Below are 24,937 nucleotides of genomic sequence, written 5' to 3' on the forward strand. Positions count from 1 at the left end.
CCCCAGCATTCGCGTCGATACCGCGGCTCAGTGCGTGCCGGGTTGCGTCGTGGAGTAGTTCACTGTTCGTTCGCTCTCCATCGTAAGCCACGTTGTGCAGCGAAGCGAGTGACGATCGAGCACCGTATTATTGTGTGTCAGTTGATTCATCGGAATCGGTCAAGTGAATCGCTACTGCCGTAATTATCTGCAACGACCCAAACGGCATTTTGTACGCTAACCCTACCGGTGACCCCTGGCAAGTGGAATAATTGTGAATTTTAATTGCTTTTTCGATTCTGCGTGTTCTCGGGTTCTGGAGTAGCAAAGTGAGTGTGTATTTGTGACGATTCGGTCTTAACATTTCGTGATCAAGTGATCTTCGGTGAGGCAAACGTTGCCCCTGCAGCATGGCATCCACAGGGGAGAAAGATGCGACAGCAGTAGAAATAAACATCGAAGCCACCGACGAGCCAGATGCCGGACGTGCCACTCCAAGACAGACGCTATCCGCTGGTTCACCCGCCAATGGACGTAACGGTGGCAACAATCGAAGCCGGTCGAATAGCGTGAGTATAGCTTTTTTTTGTTTGCTCTTTTCCGTTTTTACTTTTGTGCCTCCCTTCTGCGCGCGATCATGATCGCGACCCACCCCGAATCACGGCCAACGGCGTATGGCCATGAGCGTGAAAAAGATGCACGTCGGAACGATGACGCATTCATTGAATTTGGATACAGAGAAGCAGTTCAAGCATATCAGTGATGAATATGGGAAGAAAGAATGGGGAAATACCGGCTTGCAACATGGGGTGAATTCCCCCGGCATGCTCACCCCACCGACGATTGTTATAAACAACAACAACAACGCAGAAACGCTAACAAGCTACATTCTTATCCAACGGCCAACCGGTTTGATCACATTACAAATTCTAGATGGAATCCAATGACAGCATTCGTATCGGTATGCTTCCTTCCTTTCGAAAGGGCACATTGGAAAAAGAATGTTTGTTGACGTAGCAGACCGTTTTGTGTGGCTGGATTTAAGCTTAAACTTTGCGGTGGATAAAACTCCCAGCCGTTGGTGACGTACTGCTAGTAACAATTAGTATCCAGAGTACTATCAATAAGGTGCTAGCTATATGAAATGGATGTAGTAAACGCGGTACGATTGATTGGCCATCTCAATTGTATTTAAATTAGCTCATAAAATTCCCACTGCCAAAACGTATGTTTGACGTAATGCAAAACCCGGAGTGATCGTTTATCATCCTCCTTACACGAGATCAGTAAGCCAAGTGTGTATGTGTGTGGATGGAATGAAAGCAATAAAACATTAAATAAACAGTAGAGTAGCATTTCCAACCACTGTTTCGCTTCTGCTACAAGCCACCCAAGCTTGATAAGTGTTAATTAAAACACTAACAAAGTAAACCGCGAATTTGATAAGCCGCTCTAAGGCCGGTAACGTTCTTTGTTGTTAAGCATATCATGACACCAAGGGTGTCAAACATGGCTCTTTGATATTGTGAGTTAGATTTTTTTCTTTTTAAAAGAGATATGACCATCAACGAATTCATCCATTCTAATGAAGTCTGTTTGAAGTAAAGATCTGTTTGAATTATTTTCTTGCACATAACAATGAGATTGTTAAATGTCTTTTATAATTTTAAGTTTATTCTCAATTTGCCAGTATGAATTGTACATTAAATTGTATTATTTTCATTTTATCTGCTATTTACTGTTTTATACCGTTTGTAAAATGCGGAAGGTAGGCGAGAGAGTAGTAATTTTAATTACTCATGTCATGTCAGACACAACATTACGAATGAATCTTTTTAATCGTTGGAGAATTTTGATGACTTAACGACTCACCGTATTCGGATTGAAATCTTTATTGTAGAGTACCCTCATTACGAAGAACGATGATTTTATCTTTCCCACATTTCAACATCGAACTCTAAACATTTTATTCAAGTCATTTACATATTTTCCCCAGTTTTCTATTAACTACAATAAACAGATATTCGCTTCCACATTCTTGCACAAAAATTGAAAAAAATTGTTTTCATATACATTGTTGCTTTTTGTGGTAATTGTGGCAGCCCTACGTGACATAACTTCAAACGCAAACTCGAAACCACCACTTGCGGTTCGCTTCCCTCTCTCGTTGAAGCTTCCGTGATGGATGCACTCTGTTTGTTTGTGTTTCAGCTCCAAGATTTGCACAAGTATCAGATTTGGTTTTTCTTTTTGCTTCATTTTAATAACCTTTCGCTGCAGTCCGCAAGATGTGGTACAGGCGTAAAGATATAAAACTTTCACCCTGCAATTTCGGCAACTTTGGACCGTTCGTTGATCTTTATACAGCTACGGAAGCAGGTCGACCAACTACCAAGTGAAGAAGAAACCGGTGGAGAAAACACTCTTCCATGTGAATGCAGCGGAGATTTAATGAGCTCTTTTTTTCTCTCTTCTTTTCATTGCAAATTTAAGCAGCGATCACCATCTCGTAGGGCAAAGCGTGATACAGAGAAGGCGCGAACTGATGCGATTCCGTTACTGCCCATTCCCAACGAGTCGAATCTGCCACGGCAGGAACCACCGATTGCCGGGCCAGAGTTCGATGACGAAGATTCACTGGACAATGGCATTGATTTGGACGATCCCAAAGGCAATCGGGGTATTGATAGTGGATTTTTGGATCCCATCGATAATGGATCAGTGGACACAACAGCTGTTACACGCCCGGGACGTCGGGGAGGACGTCGCAACCAAACACCGTCTGTCCCTGTCTATCGGCCTGGTTTTGCGCCGGGTTTTAATCCAGATGGAACACGTAATGTAAGCAAGAGAAAATTCACCTTTGCATTAAATGGATACGGTAATAACTTTCTTCCCTATCACAACAGGTTGAAACCACCGAGAGTGGACAGGTCATTCCGGACGTGAATGTGTACCAGCAGAAGAAGAACCTTGCCCAGGGTATGATGGATCTGGCCCTGCTGTCCGCCAATGCAAACCAGCTACGTTACGTGCTCGAGTCATACAAACGTCATCCGTACTTCTACGTGAATCTCATCTTCATCTCGACCAGCATTATCGCACAGGTAGCGGTCGGTATTGGGTTGATCTGGAAGAGCCGGTATAACATCAAGAACGAGAATGATTTTTGCAAGGCAGATCGAATTAACAATCTCATCACGATCGGTATCTTCATCATAACGCTCGTTAACGTGTTGATATCGGCGTTCGGCGTTGCAGAACCGTCGCCAGTTGTGTGACCAACGGCTGATAGATTGTTTTATTGAAAGCGTACGTCATTAGTGTTAAGAGTAGTATAGAACAGATTGTGCGAAGTATTCGCACTTACTCATTGCTTTTAGTAATGTAACTGAGTACTCAAAATACGTTTAAAACGGGCATTTTATTTTCTATCTCTTTGATGTAACGTGTTAAATATTTCGGATACCAATGCTGCCTTACCGACAACAACACGAAATGTCGGTCGTATTAAGCAATAGTTTATTTCCTCGTCTTAAAAATTGTTTTTATTTTTGATGAATAATTGATTCGTACTGTTGGATAATGGCTGTACAGATAGAACGAAACTTGTAAAAGCCGTACAACTTTGATTAAATGACAGTGTTTATAGATAGACCAGACCCATTGCACTTGATAAAAAACGATTTTTAGGTCACTCACCATTTACGCGATTACACCATCAAGAGCACGATCACCGTAGGAAATAAATTAAACTTAACGACAAAATACAATATTTTCTCGAATTTGCTCCTGCTTGAAGTAGATCAAATAGTCAATTAATAATAAAAGTTTGTCATTCAGCTGTCTAAAATTTGTAATAAATAATTTTAACAATCAAAACCGATACTTTTTGTACATGAAAATGTTCCCCTCACAAGTAAGACAGCAGGTATACAACATGGAGGAAATGATTATTTTATAAAATCCCTACAAATGAAGTAACTAATGTTGTTAATTCAATTCAAAATATCACATGTTAATAAATCAAAATTGTTCAGTTGAAAATGGCAGACAACACACTGAGTAACCCTGCCCGAAATCGTGTGCTATAAATACTTGCACACAAGATTTCTTTCTTTATGTCAGGGGTGGCGAACACCTACAGTTTATTTCATTGATACAGCGTCAGTTGCGTTTCTATTCTAATTTTGTTTGGTTAGTGCGTAACATACAAGCAAATTATCCAAAAGGCGTTTTAACTTCATTTGAGTGATCGTTCAGCAATTTCTTACTTTAACCTAGGTACTTATGGAAAATAAAAATCATATCTTATATGAAAATAATGCTTTTAATAACGTTTTAAAACCATACTTATTTGAAGATTTGTATTCTTTCTTTATCTATAATTAACAATAATAAATAACGGCTTATCAATCCATCCACCCAAGGCCTATGCTGTGTTGCCACTATAGTTTAACACACTCACGCTGTTCTTGCTCGGCGTCTGCATATTTGGAGGTCAGTAAGTCTGGGTTAATCACTCAACTCTTGAATTAACATAAGAGATACCGATCCAACCCGCTTCACCTGCCAGGCCACGGGGTTCAAGCAATCTGCTCAAAACATTTACCCAAAGCCAGAGAAACCTCGCGCAAGGAAAACATCCAATCGAACGAGCACGTTATGCTTTCTCTTGTTAGTGTGGAGAGCGTGAGTATGCCGAGAGAATGCTGCTGTGGTCTGCTAAAATCGATGCTAGAACGCGACTGACTTTTCGAGGAAGCTGTGAGTTGGATCTGGCCTGTTGGACCGATCCGTACGCGGCTTTTCCATCTCTTCCTGCCCGATATCGCGCAGCATTCGGTCACAGCTGAGCGAACATTGTGTGCGGTACAAAGCAGGAACCGTTCAAGTAGATCGATCACAAAATGGACGTTGGTTGTCGAGTGTAGTACGATCGTGTAGGAAAACTGCAAACGATTACAAGTTCGAAATATTGAAGAATAGTGCAAATGCAACGTGAATAATTGTGACATAAGAGTGCATCGTTTGGTTGGAATGATATGTGATGTGAATGAAATGGGGGAAAAATAATATAAAAGTTTAGCTACACTGTAAACAGGGAATAGTTATTAAGCGCCTAAAGCAGTGATACATAGTGTCTAGTTACTTGTTGTTAAGTGTTACAGAAGTGCACAGTACTAGCGATAACCTTTTCCTAAGATAACAACAGCTTGCTTACATAAGCTGTGATTTGAAGCGTGTTCCGGTGATTTTCCCTTTCCATCCAAGGAACACTCAACTGAAACTCTACAAAAGACAACGTCCACCCTCTAAGACTACAAAAGAAAGGCTTCATCATGTATAAAGTTGATGAAAACTATCCAATAAAAGGTAAGGTCTAAAAAAAAAAAAATCTGCTAAAAATCTCGCACTTGAAAAATAAGCTGATTTAAAGGTAAATATTAAGAGTTATCTAAAAAGGTTGTAAAAAGTAAAGAAAAGATATATTAAAGACCAAACCAAAAATTGTATTTTTTTTTTCGATTGCGTCCTTTGTTATCGATAGTAATGACAGTTATAAAATTTCAATTAATAAAGTAGTTTATATTTCGCTTTTTCCGCTAAAGAGAAAAACTTCAAACCTTATGAGTTCATTGCTGTTGTACCCAATAATAGAACGATTTGCAATAATTAAACAATTAACATGCGCGTTAAACTACACTTTCCTCACTCAGCACCAACATAAGCGATCGTCGATCGCGATATATTTTCACCCCGAATTACCATTCGCAAATGGGCTATTTCCGCGTTCGCATGATTGCAGAGTCGTGCACAAAGCTACCCGCGCCCTGGAAACCCAAAGTGCACCCGGTGCCCGTTCTGCTGCCGGCACGTACTTTACGACGCCGTTACCGCTGTCTCGATCGGTAAACAATGTAGCTCGTTTATTTTCCTGCCACGCGGGGTTTGGACCGTGCTGAGCGAACCAGACCCGGGGGCGAACGCAAACGCTACCGGCCACCAGCAGCACGCTTCGTGTCCTTTTTTATCATTCCCTTTTTCCTTCCCACCTTTTTTCCCGTACCGTTGCGAGTCGTGGATGGTCGGAAAATGATGTAGAAATGGTAGCAAACGCAATTAGGATGACCGTTTGACGTCAAATGCTGGTTTGGGGGACGCTGTGGTGGCGTGCGACTTTACACCATTTTTTCGACGACAATGAGCCCATCGGACGGCTAGTGAATGGAGAAAGCAAAACGAGCAAGCACAAGCCGTATAGCAAGAAGAACGAGAATAACCGCTCACAGTAAGAATAATAGCAGTAATATTCGCACGGACAGATTTGGCGGCACGTAAACATTCATCACACACACTGATCTGCAGCGAAAACGGGGAAGCGGACGAGGTGTTTGGTGTGCGTAGTGGAATGTTTACGTGGTTCACACAACCGCACGCGATCACCATTTTTACATAGTCAAACCTGTGCGTTTATAGCACACGCTCCAGGTGCTTCCCGGTCGCGCCATTCTACAAGCAACCATGCGTCTCCATATTGGTCGGCCGTAACATTAGGTTGAATTATTGGTCGCACACGGTCGCACCCGCTGTTACTATGGTAACCTCAGGAAGGGAGGTAAACCCCCCCCCCTCTCTCCCCCTCCCATCCCTCCTCTTCACGTGTCCAGCTGGTACTGCAATTATTCAATTCAACCATTCCGGTCGGCTCGCTGCGCTTGATCGATTTGATATGTGGAGTTCTGGTTGGAAGTGTGGCCGCTCGCGCGTTGATTAATTGCGCACACTGTCGAGCGTGATGGAAGAACTAACCGCAAGCTCACAAATCGTCAAGAAATGATGATGGATTTTTTTTTCTTCCTTCGAGGTAGCCGTAGATGAAAGCCAAAATTGTGTACGGGTAACAGTTGACCCCTCGGTTTGCTTTACGTGCGCCACGTAATGTGGGATTTGTGAATGGTTGGTATTCATTCATGGGTCGGCAACAGAGCTCCTTTCCGCTGAGCTGTCCAAAATGCTACGAACTGTGTTGATAATTATAAATTGAAATATGGACACTTACAATTCAAAGGGGCACGTTTCGTGAAGAATGTTAAATCATTGATGTTGAAATGTATTTTTTAACAATTTATGGTGGAAATTTCAGCTCTGAGTTCAACCTTGTACCGTGTCCATTCCGCACGGTATGAACACCGTTGTGAAGTTGCTCAACGCATTAAAATGAGATTTGTAGGGAGTGATCCGTCCGGGGGATGTCCTACGTTGTGTTTTTGGACTTTGTCAAAATTTGTATCTTTCAAAATATTCTTGGCTCTGATAAGAGCCGTTGGGGTTCACAAATGGGGTTACTTGTCTTGTCTGCAGACCAAGAGGTGTAAAAACAAAGAGAGAGGTTGAGCCACAAATTTAGGCTCCTTTTATATCCTCTGATGAGGATCTCATTTTTATTTCCATGTGCTTTTGGGGATCTCACTGTACCCAAGATTTGTGTGTTTTCAGTAATTGGAAGAGAACTTGTTAGATTCCCGACAGGTTGCTCCAAACTGGTGAAAAACGATTGATTGTTCCGATTAAATCGCAGCGTTATTCCTCTTGCATTCAGTGTCAGAGGAGTAGTAATATTTATACAGAATTCAAATCTGCTATTGATCGACTTAACAATAATATTTTCCACATGATGATCACTGGATCTTATTGATTGTTTCTATAAGGAACCCATACAATTTTTCTAGAGCACGCTTAGAGTAAGGTATGACATCTCACCAACGATCATGGTAGCCATGGCAGGCTCAGTAATACCAACCTTCACTAAATAAGATCCACGTTACTGAATTTAACTCCAGTATTGATCGAACCGATGAAGAATATAGAGCTTTTTATATATAGCATATTATAATATTAGGTCATTGTAATCTTCAACATTCCTAGTTCATGTATTGGAAGCAGCACCAATCTTCACACGATAGTACCGGTTCAAAATCCCATCCGGACCAATCCACTGTAGTAAGGACTAATTTCCCGAGCTACGGGCTAACGGGCTACGTAATAAAATAAATCTGATGAGCCAGAAATGACAGGCGTATGATCTAGTAGGTCGTTAAGCTAGCGAGAAGAGGAGCAACAGCCTAATAATAAAACTTAATCATGATCGTTAGGTTGGCCTTGTCTACCACAGGTAAACAGTGATCACGAAAGTTGCAAACTACATTCTGCCAAATCTCTACTGAAGGAAACGTAATTGAACAAAAAATAGCGTAATATTTTCGTGAAATTCGAAATACTCGACACGCTGTTTGTGAGATCTGAATAAGGGCAAGTTGTCGATGAACGTAAAGGAGATTCATAACAATTTGTGTCTACATTCAAGGCATAGTAAGTATCGGTGTCTTGATAAAAGTCAAAGATAAAAGTTTGTTCGTTTGATTATTTACAAATATTAGTCCTAGCATTAGTATCAAGCATTACTACTAGGTCCCTTATTTGACAAATGGCATAATTCAATACATAAACTGATAAACTGATTATTATTATTGATAAACTGGTCTGCAGAAATTACTAAGCGTATCTTATTCATGTAAGCGAGAATCAAGACGATTCGTCCTCAAATACTGGGGTTTTTATGTATTATTATTATATCGACTGTAGTTAGTTTAGAAACTGTCTGTGGGTGTAGCATATTAACCCGCTACAATTGTGAACATTACTTCAATGGATACTCCTTCTAAAGAATTCCAACTTCTTGCACGCTGAGAAATCAATTGACAGGATCTTAAATGAACTAAAGCAGTTGATTATCTATGTGATGCCGAAGGCCTAATTTTTTTATTAATATTCAAAATTATTGTTTGATTTTGCAGAACGATGAATTGTTCTTGTTCACTACTTAGATCTTGTGTTGACCTAAGGCCGTATGGTAGCGGCGCTTGTTTTTAGCTTGTTTTTGTGTATGCAATAACACTGTCTCTTTAAATAATACTTTTCTTAAAATTTTAGAAGTATAAATTGCAAGTACCCATTCAACAAGAAAAAAATTCCATCATTTGGATGATTATGTTTGCATCCCAACACATAAGGGATGTGAAATTTCATTCATTTTTGGCAAGCTTCAAGTACCACCACATGCTCAACGGTGAAGCGCATTCCCTTCACACTCCCATTGCTATAACCGGTTGTTATTTATTTTTGCATATTATTGCAAATTTATTTTCAAACTGCCTGTGTCATCGAAAGTCTCGCGGTTCGTAGATCTTTTCGCAAACAACACACTGTTTTTCTTTCCAGCCGCTAAAGCAGGAAGTGAACAGTCATGTTGCTCTGTTGTTGACCAATAACAACAAGAATGCAAACGGCATCACGGCAAGTTTTACAAGCTGTCAGGTCGAATGAAAATAATTGCCCGCTCTCGCACCAAATGCTAATGAAAATGATCATCACGATTCTGACACGGCGACCGTTGCGATCGCGGCTTTTTTTTTTGCTACCTTTGCCGACCCACCCATAATTTGGCGTATTTGTCAATGAAAATATTTGCCAGCAATAAATCAATCCACCGTAACGATCGTGTGCATAGCTACGGCCGTGCAAACACATCATAATGATCGCGTTCGGACGATCGCTTACGGTGGAAAATTGTTTCCTTCCCAGGTCGCTGTCCAGCGCGCGGGAATGCGGTTTATGGTCCGATCGGGTCGATTGCGAGCCAAAAATGATTCCGGGCCCTTTTCCCTTTCCGCTTTGCGTCGCGTCCAAACCGGCGGCCCCCCGGACCCGTTCGGTACTTTGGCATAGTGTCAACTAAAATTAGAATTGAAATGTCTCACACTTCGATGCTTTTTGGTGATGGTTTCTTCCTTCCTCGATCTGGGAGGGCTGCCACTGCTGGCAGTGTGTACTTTTCTGCCTTTCTGCTGCATGATTTTCTCAGGCGGACACGTTTTGTGATGGCGATGTTGCATAACCCCTCCCTCGAGGAACGGAGCGGACACTGACACTCCACCGGCAATAAAGCGTACGTTTACACTGGCTGGGAGATAAGGGAGTTCCTTTTAATGCGTACGCGGCAAGGCATGAACCGTTTCACTCTGGTCCGGTTGATCCGTCTAATCGCGTCTTTACCGCGTGCTGACGGTGTAATGTGTCGCGTTGGACGCGATAATTGATTCCCGGGATTAGCGGAGATTTGTTGTACATGACCGAGATGGTATGTGGAACGTGTGGATGATCGAGGCCAGCCGCAATAAGGAAACACATTGAAACGGTGTGTTTTTCTTCCTCGATGCCTCGATGAAACCTCGATGATCTAAACAAATCTCCCGATCGTCATGTTGTGTAGACACGTGGTGCAAACAATCAATCTAAATTGACAAGTTGACCCGAAACGTTGTTTGAAATTATATGAGCATAATCCCAAAAACAACATTTCAAACATTAGTTTGTGTGTTTAGACTTTTAGTGTTGTGTTTAAGAAATTATTAGAGAAACGTTCTTTATACAAATTCAGTACGGAGTAATTCATTTCATAAATCGATTCTCATAAGACGAATGAAACCTCAAAGATTAATATTTTAATATAAAAGATTCCTGAATACCTAATGATAAATGAATTCATATAATTGATTACTTACTTATCCGGTGCTACAATCGCTTCGCGGTCTTGGCCTACTGCAGGATGTTGGAAAGAACTAAACCTATCTTCTTAATGGTTTGCACACGAATATCAGTATGATCAGTAGCTCTTTTGAACATTACCTATAGGCTACATGATATCTTGCTTGATAATCCAACACAGGAGTCCTCTAAACCGCTCAAGCTCGAACGTCGTCGTCTTATTTCGTCCATTATTCCGACCGTACTATTATAGATCCAATCCATTATTGCTGTCGGACGCATCAACGCCATCACTCCATCTTAGTTTGGGCCTACCACGGCTCCTCGGTCCATGTCAACGAGCTAAACAGACTTTACGGACTAAGTCGTCCGGTGTCATTCTCATGACGTGACAAGCCCATCGGAACCTGTCGCGTATAATCCACTGTACGACAGTAAGTTCGCCGTACAGCTCATAAAGCTCGTCATTATAGTGACTCCTACATTATCCTTCCACACATACGGGGCCAAAAATCCCTCTGAGCATCGTCATGAATTGATATACATTCATGAAATCTCACAATTTCATCAAACATTAACCGTACTTAAATGCTGTACTTATTACATATGTATAACAAAAATTGTTTGAGAAGCTAGAAACGTAAAGTGTTCATAAAAATTTTGAAGATTCATTAATCTTACGCTCGATAAATTAGAGAATCGTTCAAATTGTATTAGAAATTGTCAATTTCTGACGATTCTTGAGAGTTGAAGAATCGTCAAACGATTCTTGAATCTTCAGAATTTCGAAGACATTTATTCGGTTTAATGACTCATGAATTTGAAACAAACGCGCTTATATAGAAAATCGCTTCTGAACGCCCACAAAAACATAATATCGATCAGTAAAAGGGCCTTCATTAACTCAAGCCCCTTATTCTGGTCGTAATATTAATTTCTTCACCAGCCATCTTTTGCACGTTTAGATAAACACTAACGTCTTTTAATACGCAATGAAACAGCATCCGCTCTAATTAACCGGTAACGAAAATAACCCAACCCCATATCGAGCCAGATCAAGATCGAAGAAGCGTGTACGCAACGGTGGCGTGGTAAAACAATCCTTCCCGAGCGATCGTCTATCGATACGCACCAAATAAATTCCTGCCGAATGCAAACATCTTGAAGGCGGCTTGTTGCGCTCGTCGCTACCCCCGGCCATCGAAATTCCAAACGGGGGTGTGCAAAACGTTTCCCACTGCCAATCGCATCTTCGCTCGGTAGTGACGCTGGCAGACGGTTGGTTGGTCCCATCAGCACACAACAGCTGCTGCTGCTGCATTGTTGTGCTGATCTTGATTCGACCATTTTGTCGGTTCGAGGTGTTTGGTTTTTTTGGCTAGATTATTCGCCCACTTTTTTATGTTTTTTGCATTTTTCCCATGCCGACAATTGGACGATAACATCTGGTTAGTGTGTGACGCCCTGCCAATGCTGTACATATGCGTCACCGAGTCATGTACGTATGACGGCATGGGTCGTGCCATCGTCTCCACGGATGATGTAATACCGCTGCCTATGGGTTTTATTATTTTAGTTTTCAGGAAAAATTTAGGTATTTGCTTCTTTAAACATGATTGTTCACGCTAACATGATAAGATATATGGCAAATTATTGTAACCAAATTGAACCCAAGCACAACGTTTGAAAGAGGTACTTTATGCCATATATTATGCATTTTATATCTCAGTACAAAGACGACAGATGGGATTAAGCGACCATAAAGATGGAAAGTGCAATCGCCGAAAGACCGAAAATAGGTCCATCGCCAAAGTCTGTTGGTGCAAATGTACAGAGCAATTTGTACGTTACAGTGTGATTTCTATTTTAAATTCCTGCACAGAAGCATTGTGTTTCGAAATGTTTGCCAAGCTGATTTTCAGCCATTTTTAATTATTATTTTGAAAACTATCGATTTTAATCTGAATTTTTATAATTTTTAATTCAAGTTCTTTCCTGTCGAGATCTTCTTGATGAGTGTCTTCTTCAAACACGTGTGATTTCAAATTCCTTTCCTTGCATCAATTCAACTATCGTAAAATAATCTTCAAATGTTTCGAATGTGTACAAAATGCCAAAATCAAGTTAAACGCATTAAACCACAGAAATGCTAATAAATCTTCAATTAAGCGTCAATGGCAGCACTTGCCATTAAACCACTGCCCTAGAGAGTTCAACAACACGGCGCACTAATGCCTGCACCGAGGTCCTGCCCGGCCGAGTTTTGACCGATGTGTGAATGAACGATCAGATCGTTACCCCTGTTTGCTGTCTCATCCTTTCACTGCTGCCTTGCAGAGCTGTGCCGTTGTTTACAGACGTCGGGCGGAACTGATTGCGTAACGCGCGTTATGCCCAGCGGAAAGAAAACAACAACCCAAAAACCCCGTGGCGCAGTTGGGCGCATGTTCAGCCAGCGTTCCGTACAGTGCGGTGGTTTGGCGATCACCAACCGATGCCCCGTATGCTCACATATTTGCTAATAACTGCTTGTTTCGCGATTTGGCACGAAAGCGAAAGTGTTTTCCTTCCTCTTTTGTGCGCCACAGTCCTGTGATTGTCCCGACGGTAAAACATCGACCCGTACGTACCGTGTTCAACATAAACAACATAAACGTGCCCGAGGGAGACACGCTTTATGGCGTGCGTCAAGGTCACGCGTATACACTCACCGGATGTCAAGGTGGTTCAGAGCGGAAAATCAAACCTGCCGCCACCGTGTAACATTCACTCTAATGGAGACGCCCGGTAGTTGGTACGGTGCAGCACACCAATACACATGCGTGAGGGAAAAAGTCACAACACACACACACAGAGGTAGACTTTTATTTGTATTTCATTTTCATCCTCACTTTCATACGAGTGGATCATGCCAGATGGGACCGATCAGCAGACGAACCCACAGCCAACGACCGTACCAAAGGTGAACATCGGTCCTTGCCGATGCCAAACGCCAAACGATACGACATCGAAGGGCTACAGAATTACGGATGCTTGTCGCGAGCTTATGTGCTAACGGGAAGCACATTTTTCGATTGAAAGCAATCTTTCTGAAATAGTTTAAAAAACACCCCTTTATTGTACTGCTTCAGGAGAACCGGGTATTGTTTCCTGCGATCGAATCTACGCGCAGCATCCTTTACGACACCTGCGCCAAACGGGCGCATGCTAATGGATGGCCTCGCGACGCGACAGATCGCGACAGCAGCGTTATAAATCGTGAAGGTCACCGAGACATAAATCAAACACTCGAGCGTTTGTCTGGCATGGTGTTGTAGAGACGCGGCCTGTTGTCTTCCCCCACCGAAGGGCGAAGGCCCGGGAGACACTTGGTGGTGATGGTGGTGTTGGGGGAATTATTTCGATTGCGCCATTTCACGTTTTTGCAGTGTTTACGTTCTGCCAAAAAGGAAGAATGCGAGACTTTTCAATGGGAATGATGGTAGGGCCAACAAATGCAGTTCCTGCTATTACCCAGAAGCAGAAGGCAGGTGAGAATGTATCGTGCTTGTGTTGGTGGCATCATGTCGTAGACTAATGCATGATAGCATATGAAAATGGTGATAAGGTATGATGCATTACTGAGAAAATCGAATTGATTCACACGACACTACCGGACCAAAACCCCATCTGGACGGGATGGGATAGCTACGGGCTAATAAAGTCAAAGAAAGCTAGAACTATTCGGCTATAGTTCTCGACACAACGAACCAATTATTGAATGAATTAACAAGGTATTTTCCCACGCGCTAACATTAATTATAAAACAGTAGAATATTTATCATAATAAGTACACAAGGATTGTAATAGTTGGAGGATTTACGTTATGTTTATTCCGGAAAGGGAGCACGAGAAGGATGACGCGATCACTTAAAGTCGTCTTGTCTTTTCGGTGGTTAGATTGAAAAAGAGAACTCGCGTTAACAGGCGTAGGGATACGAGAGTTAGCGCTAACAAACCTAGCTTATATTCAAGAATTGATTATCGTTGGTAAGAAGATATGGTGGGATTAATTAGAAAATCTATATTATGAGCTGTCCAAAAATATTCCACTAAATAAAAAATACTAAACTCAGAAGCAGTACCATCCGAACATCAAACATCGCTTGTCAAAATCCTTCTTAAAGTGCGTTTATACTGTTCGGATCGTACTTTACTACTTCCGTCGTACGAGTTTTATGATAATCGGTGCTGCCATTATGATATCATGTGCTTGCATTGAACTATACCTGCTGGAGTTGTGGTGTCTAATGAGTACGTTGAAATGTCATATGCTGCGCTTGTGGTGACAGGCGCTTGCGTTGTTCTATCATCGCAAAAACACTCAAATTCCTATACTCTTTACTCGAGAGCAAGAAAATAATTATTCCATTTTAAAATTAAAACAAAAAGCAAAACCAAGAACAACCGAAATAATAGAGAAAATAGATCCTGATCCCGACAAAGAAGTTTCCAAATGAGTTTGATGACTAATGTTGGACAATAAAGATTTTGGCGAAGAATTAAAATACATTTTAATAGACAGATTTAGAAAAAAATACATTAAACTTCCCTCCTTCCATGCACCCGCCCTGTGCCACCCTCATCCCTCTTGATGTTTATTTTATGAACACACCGTACGTCAACAAAATTGGCAACCAAACAAACACTGCCCGCGGTGGAAAATAATGTTCTACTCAGTCCGTGACCGTGGCCCGATGCACAGATGGAGTCGAAATTTTACGACTAATTACCGTCTCCACCCCTGGGGGGGGGAGGGTAAGAGTCATCACATAAAGAGTGAACGACTTGTTTGACTAGTGTGCACGCACACGTACAAAACACGGCTGCTTCTCTCTTTCTCAGTCGTTCAGCTCGCTCGCAACCGGTCGGACAATGAACATTCGCCTTGCACTTGATCTTTTGGCCCAGCAAAAACGAAAAGAAACTGGTGCAGTGGTTAAATTATGCACCAAAAACTTGTTTTTCTTTATTTTTTTAAATGCATTTTCTTTGCTTGTCTCTAAGCTGACATCACACGTAGCGAGCTGCGCATCTTTCGTGCCGGGGCTTTGTGCCAAACGGTACGGTTATTCCAAGCTGCTGCACGTAACCACTAGCGTTGCTGCCAACCGCGTGTGTTCTGGGTGGGTAAAGTGGTCGAAGATTTGACAAGAACATTTCCTGTTTGGCTGCGGGGTGATTTGGTTGTTTTTTTTTTGTAGCAAACCCAATCGTATCGTTTCCTCGCCGTATTTTTCCTCGCCTCAAAACATCCCGAAACGATCGCATTCGGCTCGTAAAGCGAAAGCATAAAACACACCATTACAGCGGAGTGATGATTTTTGTCACCGGTTTCGGCTATATTTTCCAGATGTGTTGGAATGCAAACGGTCTGCGACCAGAGCGACCAGATGTGTGTTTGCCGCGACGGTTCGGGACGGTTGAACGCTTAAAATTGATACTTCCTTTCGGAGCTACGCAGCTCAGCTCGCAAAGACAAAAAGAAACAACTACAAACGCTACAAATTAAAATGTACACCACGAAAACAGATACTAATTTTTATGTGACGCGCCATTAAAAGTTTGAACTCCCGGAGGCGCATACCAATACCGGTTTTTCTTTTTTAAACACAGAGCTAGAAACGTTACTGCCATTGAGATTTGCGATCCGGGATTTTTATCACCAAACTCTGCACAGCTGTTCGGTGCGTGGTACGTAGACCATATCGCGGATCGGACAATCGCTACTGGTGGCGGCAGTGGTCAATGCTGAAAATAGATTCTACCAACCACTCTACCAAGCATCACACTGTCGTGCTGTGTTCGTTAGACGCACACGGGAAGAGTTTCGCTACATGGGACACCGTGGCGAGACAATGTATTTTGTTTCGCAGCTCGTAGTGACTCTGACTTCGGTTGTGCAGATAAAGGAAGTGAAGCTATGCTGACGTACTAATCAGGTGAAGTTTTGGGTAAAATATCCAACTTCGCTGTACAAATACCACAAACAGCAATTATTACTATCGGGAAAACAGAAATCTTTTAACAATCCAATCATGCTAACCAGCGAATAGCAATTGAAACCCAAATAACCTCGGTCTCGAGGATGTAAAAATAAAGTAAAAATTAGTAAAATTTGTAGTAAGCAGTAAAATGTAAAATTTAGATTTAATAACTATAGCTACAAGCTATAAATTTTCCAATCAGCTCTCTTTCATTCATAAATCAATCATCTTATTTCGAGTTCGTTCGCGCCGAGGATCATCAAATGATTTCGCTTTAAACATCTATTACAATAAATTAAATTATCAAAATTTCCTTTCGTAAAAAAAATCACAAAATCTTCAATATCAATCGCCTGACAATGTCTCTTGCTGCTCTTGAACTCTCGATTTCGAAGGTAAACCCAGGCGTTGTCTTACGTTCTTTACTACTTTTGCTCTTCCTTGTTTACTTTATAATTGTGTATATTTTCGGTTCCTCATCAAACCTTTCCCCCTCCAACAACCTCCTCTTCATGAATCCTCTCTGTTGTTTCATGTGGGGTAAAGATTGTTTTACAAACCGACAACAAATTGCGTTCAATGGGATATCTGGGCGAGATTCGGCGGTAAATTTCATCGCGAATTCAAATCCACGCCTGTCACACAACACGCCTGTGTTGGGTGTCTATTTTTGTGTGGTTATACATTTGCATGTACGTTTTACTATGTTCGCGTCCGTAAGCTCCAAGCAAACGCATGCCGAAACCATCAACAATCAAGACGCGCACAGACAACCACACGCGCAAACGGAGCGAGAAAATGGACAGGACAGCGTTGGTTGCTTTGCTTCTTTAGAACAATAATTTAACTTTCATTTACATCTGCCTCCCCGACCCGAATCGAACCACTGTTTGTCTCAGTAGGCGTAGTCGTCTATTCGTGATCTCTTCCTACATGTGGCCGGCGTCTTCTCGTGAAAGTGTGTGGAACAGCTGAGACGGACGGACGAGCCATCTTCCATCGATGGGCCGGATGTGGCGATCGCTACTTGTTTGTGTAGTATTGTTGAAGTAAAACAATATTACTTACAACCACACCTACTGCAGGCTCATTCAACGTTTGCGGTAGAAATTGTTGTGAAATGGAGATCGTTTGTTTTGGACATAAAATTCACATTTAATTGATTGTGTGATGAGGAGCGTTAAATTATAGCTACCACTCATCCACCACAACAACTACAACTACTATAAAATTTATGTTTAATTTAAACAGCTTTTAAGTATGCTTCGAGAATTCTATTTACAACCGTTTGTAATAATTTTGACAATTGAAATAATAGTGTAAGAATTCAGCAAATATTACAACTTGATGTAGTTTGTTTAAAATAGAACAATAAAACCACTACTCCTTTGAACTTCAAACGATTTCGTCCAACTCGAACTCAGTCCAACCATCTGCAATAATAAAAATAAACCATTCTCCTACTGATGGAAGTCCCGTGTTGCATCTCAAAGCCGACAGCTGGCGTGCATATGCAGTGCGAGTATTCGCGAGAAAAACGGTTCATCCCAAGCAATAAAAAGCGTCACAGCATCATGCTGCCCATTCTCAAAGCCGGCTATTAGTCACAGCGAACGGTCACGGTAGATTGAAACCCACCCAAAGACACAAACGTTACCGAACAGAGACCGTCACGCTGTGAGCACCGCCATTTAATTCCCTAATTGATTTGATTTATTGGATCCTGCGCAGGAAGGTAACCAATGTTGGGAGACTGACCAGTGCCAGTGGTGCACCGGTTTCGAAGCGTTCTTTTCTGTTATGGAGACACGGGTGCGGAAAATCCCGGCATCACGCTCGAAAGAAACCCGGTGTCCCTCGACGCTAGAGCAGTCGGTTGTTTCGTATTGTTTGAACCGTTTCTGTGGTTGGACCTCATGGTCAACCCCATAGCGGGTGGGAAAGTGACATAAATGTCGGAGCCATTTTCCACAGCGTTCCACTCCTACCAATGCAAGAGGTTGGTGCGTTCTTCCCTACTGCTGTCACGTTTCACGTTTGGAGGCAAACCCGTGTCACTACGCATCACCATCAGCGAAACGATACGCCGCGTACCGAACAGCGTGCTGCGGCCACGGTCAATGGCGGAGGCCAAAGGACGAAATATTAAACGTGATCGTGGTCGTGTTCGCTTCTACGCTGCCCGTGCTGAATCGTAATCCGAATACGTCCAATTAAGCGATTCGCCATAGGTATGGTCCGATCCGGGGTGCTTCGGATTTCAGTCGGTTGTGCACAGCCAAAGGAACAGCATGGAAAACTTTCTACCAGGGACGTTAGAACAGTGATCTTGTGCATACTGCGCGTTGTGATCTAAATTTGTAGAAAAAAAATATTATTGTGTGGTTTAGTGTGTTTTTATGAGCTAATTCAGCTGAAAGTCTGTTAATTTGTTGTGTAAAGTTTACTGAAGTGCAAATTGGGATTCACTGAAGTGCATAAGTGATTCTTTTCAAACTTACGAAACAAATACAACTTTCGTCGTCTCAATCTTCCAGATGTTCTGCGTGATTTCAGTTGAATAAAGTGTCATTTTCGGGTTCTAACATCGATCAGTTCAGTGATCAAGATTTGAGAAGAATGTGTGCCACGTTATGCGGTAAAATCACTCAACCCAATATCAAGTGATATTCTAACTACTATGATCTACTACTAACATTTCGTACAGAAATGTTTCCCTAATTGATTTAGGCATTCCAGTCCAAAGAGGTGTACTCAGTTCAAGAAAGATATTTTCAGTCTTCTCTTTAGTCAGATCTCAGTGATCTCAGTCAGATCAGTCAGAGTCTCAAACAGTGTTCTCTAGAATTTAATTCTGTTCAAATAATAATATCCTTTAAAAGAATAACATTGGGAAATATGTTTTTCTATACCTAAGTTATTTAGGTCAAAGATTATCTATGTCCGGGACGATACTCTGAGGGAATCTGAGAGGAATTCAATGAAATTTATGTACACAGTCCATACAGCTTTCAACAAGATCACTATGACATTACATTGATATGACTTACCATCTTTTCGATCGAATAGTGTTCGTTTGCCTAAAAAAATTAAGAAAAGTCCTGTGAATCAATCCCGAACAACCTCTGGGCAACTAGACAAACGTCTCCCTTGGGTTAGACTTACCAGCACAAAGAGTTCACAGAAGAAACACTTTGTGGCGTATGTTTTTTTCCGAAGTAAACAAACACGATCCAAACAAGCACCCCTTAAGCCGATTTCCATTCGCTTGTCCAGCCCAAGGTCCTTTGCGCGTGGATAGATAAATGGTTGAAACGAAACAGCTAAACAAATCTCGCATCTCCCATCTCCTTTCTGCAGACCTCGCGCCGGCGTTCCCTTTCCGGGAGGTACAGCTCAAGCTGGACGTCGACCCGAAACACCAGTTCGAGATATTGCCAGAGCTGGGACGGGGGACCTTCGGGACGGTGTTTCATTGTCGGGAGAAGGGGAGCGGGCTGGAGCTGGCGGCCAAAATTGTGCCGTACAAGAAGAAGAAGGATCGCGGTGACATGGTGCGCGAGATCGACATCATGAGCTGCCTGCACCATCCGCGGCTGATCCAGCTGTACGATGCGTTCGACTACGAGAACAAATTCTACGTCATCCTCGAGCTGTAAGTATGGGCCCCGCCCGCTTTCGTCCTTCGTGTGTGTGTGTCGGGTCCACAAGTGAAAATTCTAGGAGAAAAAAAGCCAAAAACAGTTGTTAACACTTTGAACGCGCCCGTGCGCTATGCGCTATTACGACTCACCCATTCCGTTGACGACCTTCGCTACTCAACGCGACGCGATCTCGGTCTCGGTATCTCATGTGTATGTGTTTTTTCCCTTTGGGTTTGCAGCATTCAAGGTGGCGAGCTGTTCGAGCGCGTCATTGACGACGATTTCGTGCTGACGGAGAAAGCGTGCGCCGTCTTCATGCGGCAGATCTGCGAGGGCATGGAGTACATTCACAGCCGGAGCATCATCCACCTAGACATGAAGGTGAGTCAAACCTCCGACCGTCCCACAATGCACACCTCAGAAGATTCACTTTCCATTCCACTATCGAACCACACCTACGACTCGCTCTGCCCCGGCCCGTCCCATAGCCAGAAAACATTCTCTGCCTCACAAAGACGGGCAACCGGATCAAGATCATCGACTTCGGGTTCGCGCGTCGCTACGATCCGGGCAAAAAGCTGCAGGTGATGTTCGGTACGGCCGAGTTTGCCGCCCCGGAGGTGCTTAATTTCGACGAAATCTACTTCTACACCGACATGTGGAGCCTGGGGGTGATCTGCTACGTACTGTGAGTACTGCCCTCGACACGCGCCAGCTTCCGTTTTTTTTCTTTCTTGCTGCACGTTACTTTACACGCTTGGTCGCTTCCATCGTCCAGCTGCCGTTGGATGTGATGCATCATGATCGCTTCTAACCGCTTCCTTCCTCGAGAAGGACCGACGCAAATCATTACGATCGCATACGCTCCTGCCACACGGACGGTGTAATTGAGCTACTAATTAGAACCGCACGAACAAGCATGACGCGGCACCGTGACTCCAGACCGAAAGGAGGCGATGAGGTGCGCGAACGATCACCGCACTGCCTGACACGCTTGTGCGAAACACGATGCAGGTTTGAGTGTTTGTAGTTTAAGTCGTTTTCTTTTTTCTTCACACCGGAAATAACCTCCCCGGTTGGTGTTCGCTTGATTCATTCACAAATTTTCCATTTCCTTCCTGTCCTGTCTCTCGCTAGCTCGACCGACATCGATTACCCTTACAAAACAGGGTTTACTACCTTCTGCTTCGAACTTGAAACGAAGTTCTCTAGACATTACTTCGTTCAAACTGTGCTCATCCATCCGTTTGATACTTTTCTACCATTTGTTATTCAACATTTTTTACCTCTTTTTAATTGTTTTACTATTTGTGTTCTACTTGAATTATTTTTTTGTTTTTATTATTGCTATCTTTTTCGTACTCTGTATTTGTTCATGTTTTTGGCTACTTTGGTTTTGTTACCATTTTTGTTAGTTTGTTTAATTGTTTATTACAATTTTACCGCTCATGTTTTACCAAATTTCTTTCCCATTCTCTTCTCATCAATTGGAGCCCATTTAATCGGTTTTTCTTCCCTCTTTTTTGTAGTTGTAATTATGTAGAAAATGAAAAATACAACTTTACCCTTTGTAAATGCACTCCTTTCACTCTCGTGTCTCCGCGTATTGACCAGCACTGTGATCGAACTGCCGTTCAAGCGTGCAAAAGATTTTGTTTCCGATTTCCACTAGAGCTGTGCTAGAAGTGTTCTTGGTAACATACTGTTTTGATTTGGTTTTTATTACTGGTAATCGATGGACGGAGCCCCGGTCGATAGTGTATAACCGGGTACGCAATTTCGTACGTGTGCACTTCACAGCAGCAGTTGGTGAACCATCAACGCGTTGCAAAAGGTTGGGCTTTCTGGAGGAATGGAGACTATGCTTCATGTAATATGCTTTTCTCCCGAAGCTGATCATGCATCGTTTATGGTTCACTTGTCCATTTTCTACATCTAACTTTAATACATTAAATTTGGTCATTAGTTAGAACTGTTTCTCTATACAGTCTTTACCCGAAATACGTGCGTTTTTTTAACAGTTTTTCTAGTTTTGTTTGTGGCAAACATAAACTTTAAATTTTAAATTTATTATTATAAAATGACATTTTTTTTAATAAAGCTAAATTTTATTATTTTAAAATGCTTCATAACGTGAAAATAAGTATCATCCAAAAGATTTTTTAAAGGATATTATAAATAAGCGGGTTTATCTGGAACGAATTCGGCACGTATCTCGGGTAACGACTGTATTGGCTTATGATGTTCATCTGTCGATGTTAATCCACGTACTCCGTAATCCGCTAATTAATTAATTTCTATTTTTTTTATATATTTCCAATATAACTATTATTGAATACAGAACTAAACTAAGAAATTTAGTCACTAGTAGCTTTAATTGAAAATTAAAAAAAAAAAAACAAATATAAAAATCCCCCCGTAATGATTAAGTACCGCATCGTACAGATCTATAAGATCAAATAAAGACTTAACCACTCATCATCAGCCTACAAATCTATGCGAATAATTCCATACATTATTCCGCTATTATTCAAGGTGGTTCCCCGACTACCTGTTAAGTTTCTTCAACCCACCGTTCAAGTCATAGCACTGTGCCAACGATCTCATTATCATACGCCCTATTGCATACAAATCAATCCCCATTCTCACCATTGCAGTTTCATTCACCAGTGCCATCGCCATATGACATAACGCACACACACCCGCCACAGGGGTAAAAATTAGCATAGAAAAGGAACATCCCCACATGGCGGAATGATTTTTCCGAAATCCCGTGACGTGCCGGAATTTTTTTCTCTCGTTGCCAACCTTACCGATCTCGTGCAGGAAAATTTTAACGACTCGGTGGCACATTGGAGCAGCGGTGAAACTAACAAAAACCACCCACAAAGCACACGATCACCACGTGCTGGAAATTCCCTCCATCATCTAGCTCGGAATGGCAATTGAAATTCATACACCCCTCACACCCACAACACCTGGCCGGCATCCGAAGGGAAAATCCATCCGGAATGCCAGAGGACGCCAGAGGAGTGTTTATTGCACCTCCGGGCGTGCTGATGCTAATCGTATATCGTGTGCTCGATCTATCTTTAAGGCAACTCGCCGTGCACACCACTAACAGATTAAACACGTGTATGTTTATGTTATTTATCATTGATTTGCTTTATATGGAGGGTTTTTTTCGCTGCACAGTGCCTGTTCATTGCCGATCAATAATTTTGTAATTATAAAATTAAAAATATTCTGCAGTGTGACACTCATATGTAAAGCATTTTCTTATTTACTCTTGAATCCAATATGAAAATATGTTTCTTGTACAAATATCATTAAGATATACATCAAAAAGCTGTATTATATCTTAACAAAAGCATACGAATATTACCCTCCAGATAAAGCGCACGATCGTTCGTTTAATTTCTACCATTCGCTTTTATATTTTGCAATTTCGTTTTCTGTTCCACCATCCTTATACTTTCTTTATCTCTCTTTTCCATGATCTCTCGTTATCCTTCCGCGGAAACGGCGGTTCCATTTATCACGTATTTACGCCTCGCTCTCTCTTTCTCTCTCTGTCTTTCTCTGCTCATCATGCCACCATCATCAAAACATGCTCCATCCATGCTCAAAACATCACATCACTCCACCGGCATCAGCCTGTCCGGACTGTCACCGTTCGTTGGCGGCGACGACCAGGCAACGATGACCAATGTTCTCCAGGGTACGTACACGTTCGACTACAAATCGTTCGACGCGGTGTCGGAAAGTGCGAAGGATTTCGTCCGCAAGCTGCTGGTGCGGGACGGCGAGAAGCGGCTAACGGCACGGAAGGCCCTGCGGCATCCGTGGCTCGCAGAAACGACAGCTCAGAGCACCACCGAGCTATCTGTGACAAAAACAAAGTTGAAACGCTATGTTATCAAGAAGCGCTGGATCAAGGCGGTCAATACGATCATTGCGCTGAGGCGAATGGGTGCGCGGATCGATTATGATTTGGTGTGAGAGAGAGGGAGAGTAGAAGACGGCTTCCTTTTTTAATCTTGTTACAGCGCGCCGAGGTGCCGAGACACGCAGATTCAACCGGTCGGAAATCATCGGACACGAACAAACCAAACAGGGACCACTGTAAAACAACGTTTCACGACTAGCGGGAAGACATCTCGACCCGTAGGTAGTGCGGAAGAATAAATGTGGAGGAATGTTACTGCTTTAAACACACATAGACACATGCTCCCTTTGCTTTCCGATTCACCACCACTAATTGCGAGAATATTATTACCCACCTACTTATCGCCATGACCACTCTCAACACCTCACGCACTTGCTCCCCAATGCTCCCTCCTCCTCATCCGTTTCCCCTCAAACCGGGTCCGATGTTTCCGTTCGTGCTTGAGTGTTGCATAATGGAATGGCACTCTGGGCGCCCCCATCTACAGCCCGCAACACGGAGGGAATGGTTACGCAAGGAAGCGAGAGGAAGCTTGAATTCTATTTCCTTTCCATCGAGGAATCGAATAGGTTGTAATTAACTTGTTATATACTAGCAATAAAATTAAGATTACTGGATACCAATCATCGCGCATAACGTATCGGGTTTTTGCTTTTTGGAGTTGGAAACAGGCAGGTGAACGGGAGCAGCTCTACACGTGTCATCACGCTTCCGTCGCACAGTCGGTACAA

General features: G+C 42.4%; 2 protein-coding genes across 2 annotated transcripts; both read left to right on the forward strand.

Annotated features, from left to right (window-relative positions):
- The first annotated feature begins 57 nt into the window (after positions 1-57).
- Positions 58-3,867, forward strand: LOC128303368 (ninjurin-A-like). Its single transcript, XM_053040301.1, has 3 exons — positions 58-548; positions 2,476-2,820; positions 2,889-3,867. Exons 1-3 carry the CDS (start codon positions 390-392, stop codon positions 3,258-3,260), a joined length of 876 nt encoding a protein of 291 aa, XP_052896261.1. The 5' UTR covers positions 58-389; the 3' UTR covers positions 3,261-3,867.
- Positions 3,868-5,001: 1,134 nt separating this feature from the next.
- Positions 5,002-24,920, forward strand: LOC128305560 (myosin light chain kinase 2, skeletal/cardiac muscle-like). Its single transcript, XM_053043063.1, has 5 exons — positions 5,002-5,355; positions 19,974-20,268; positions 20,497-20,638; positions 20,746-20,945; positions 23,914-24,920. The coding sequence occupies exons 1-5, from the start codon at positions 5,322-5,324 to the stop codon at positions 24,257-24,259; spliced, it is 1,017 nt and encodes a 338-aa protein (XP_052899023.1). The 5' UTR covers positions 5,002-5,321; the 3' UTR covers positions 24,260-24,920.
- The last annotated feature ends 17 nt before the right edge of the window (positions 24,921-24,937 follow it).

This window comes from Anopheles moucheti, chromosome 3 (assembly GCF_943734755.1).
Source record: "Anopheles moucheti chromosome 3, idAnoMoucSN_F20_07, whole genome shotgun sequence".
Taxonomy (NCBI): domain Eukaryota; kingdom Metazoa; phylum Arthropoda; class Insecta; order Diptera; family Culicidae; genus Anopheles; species Anopheles moucheti.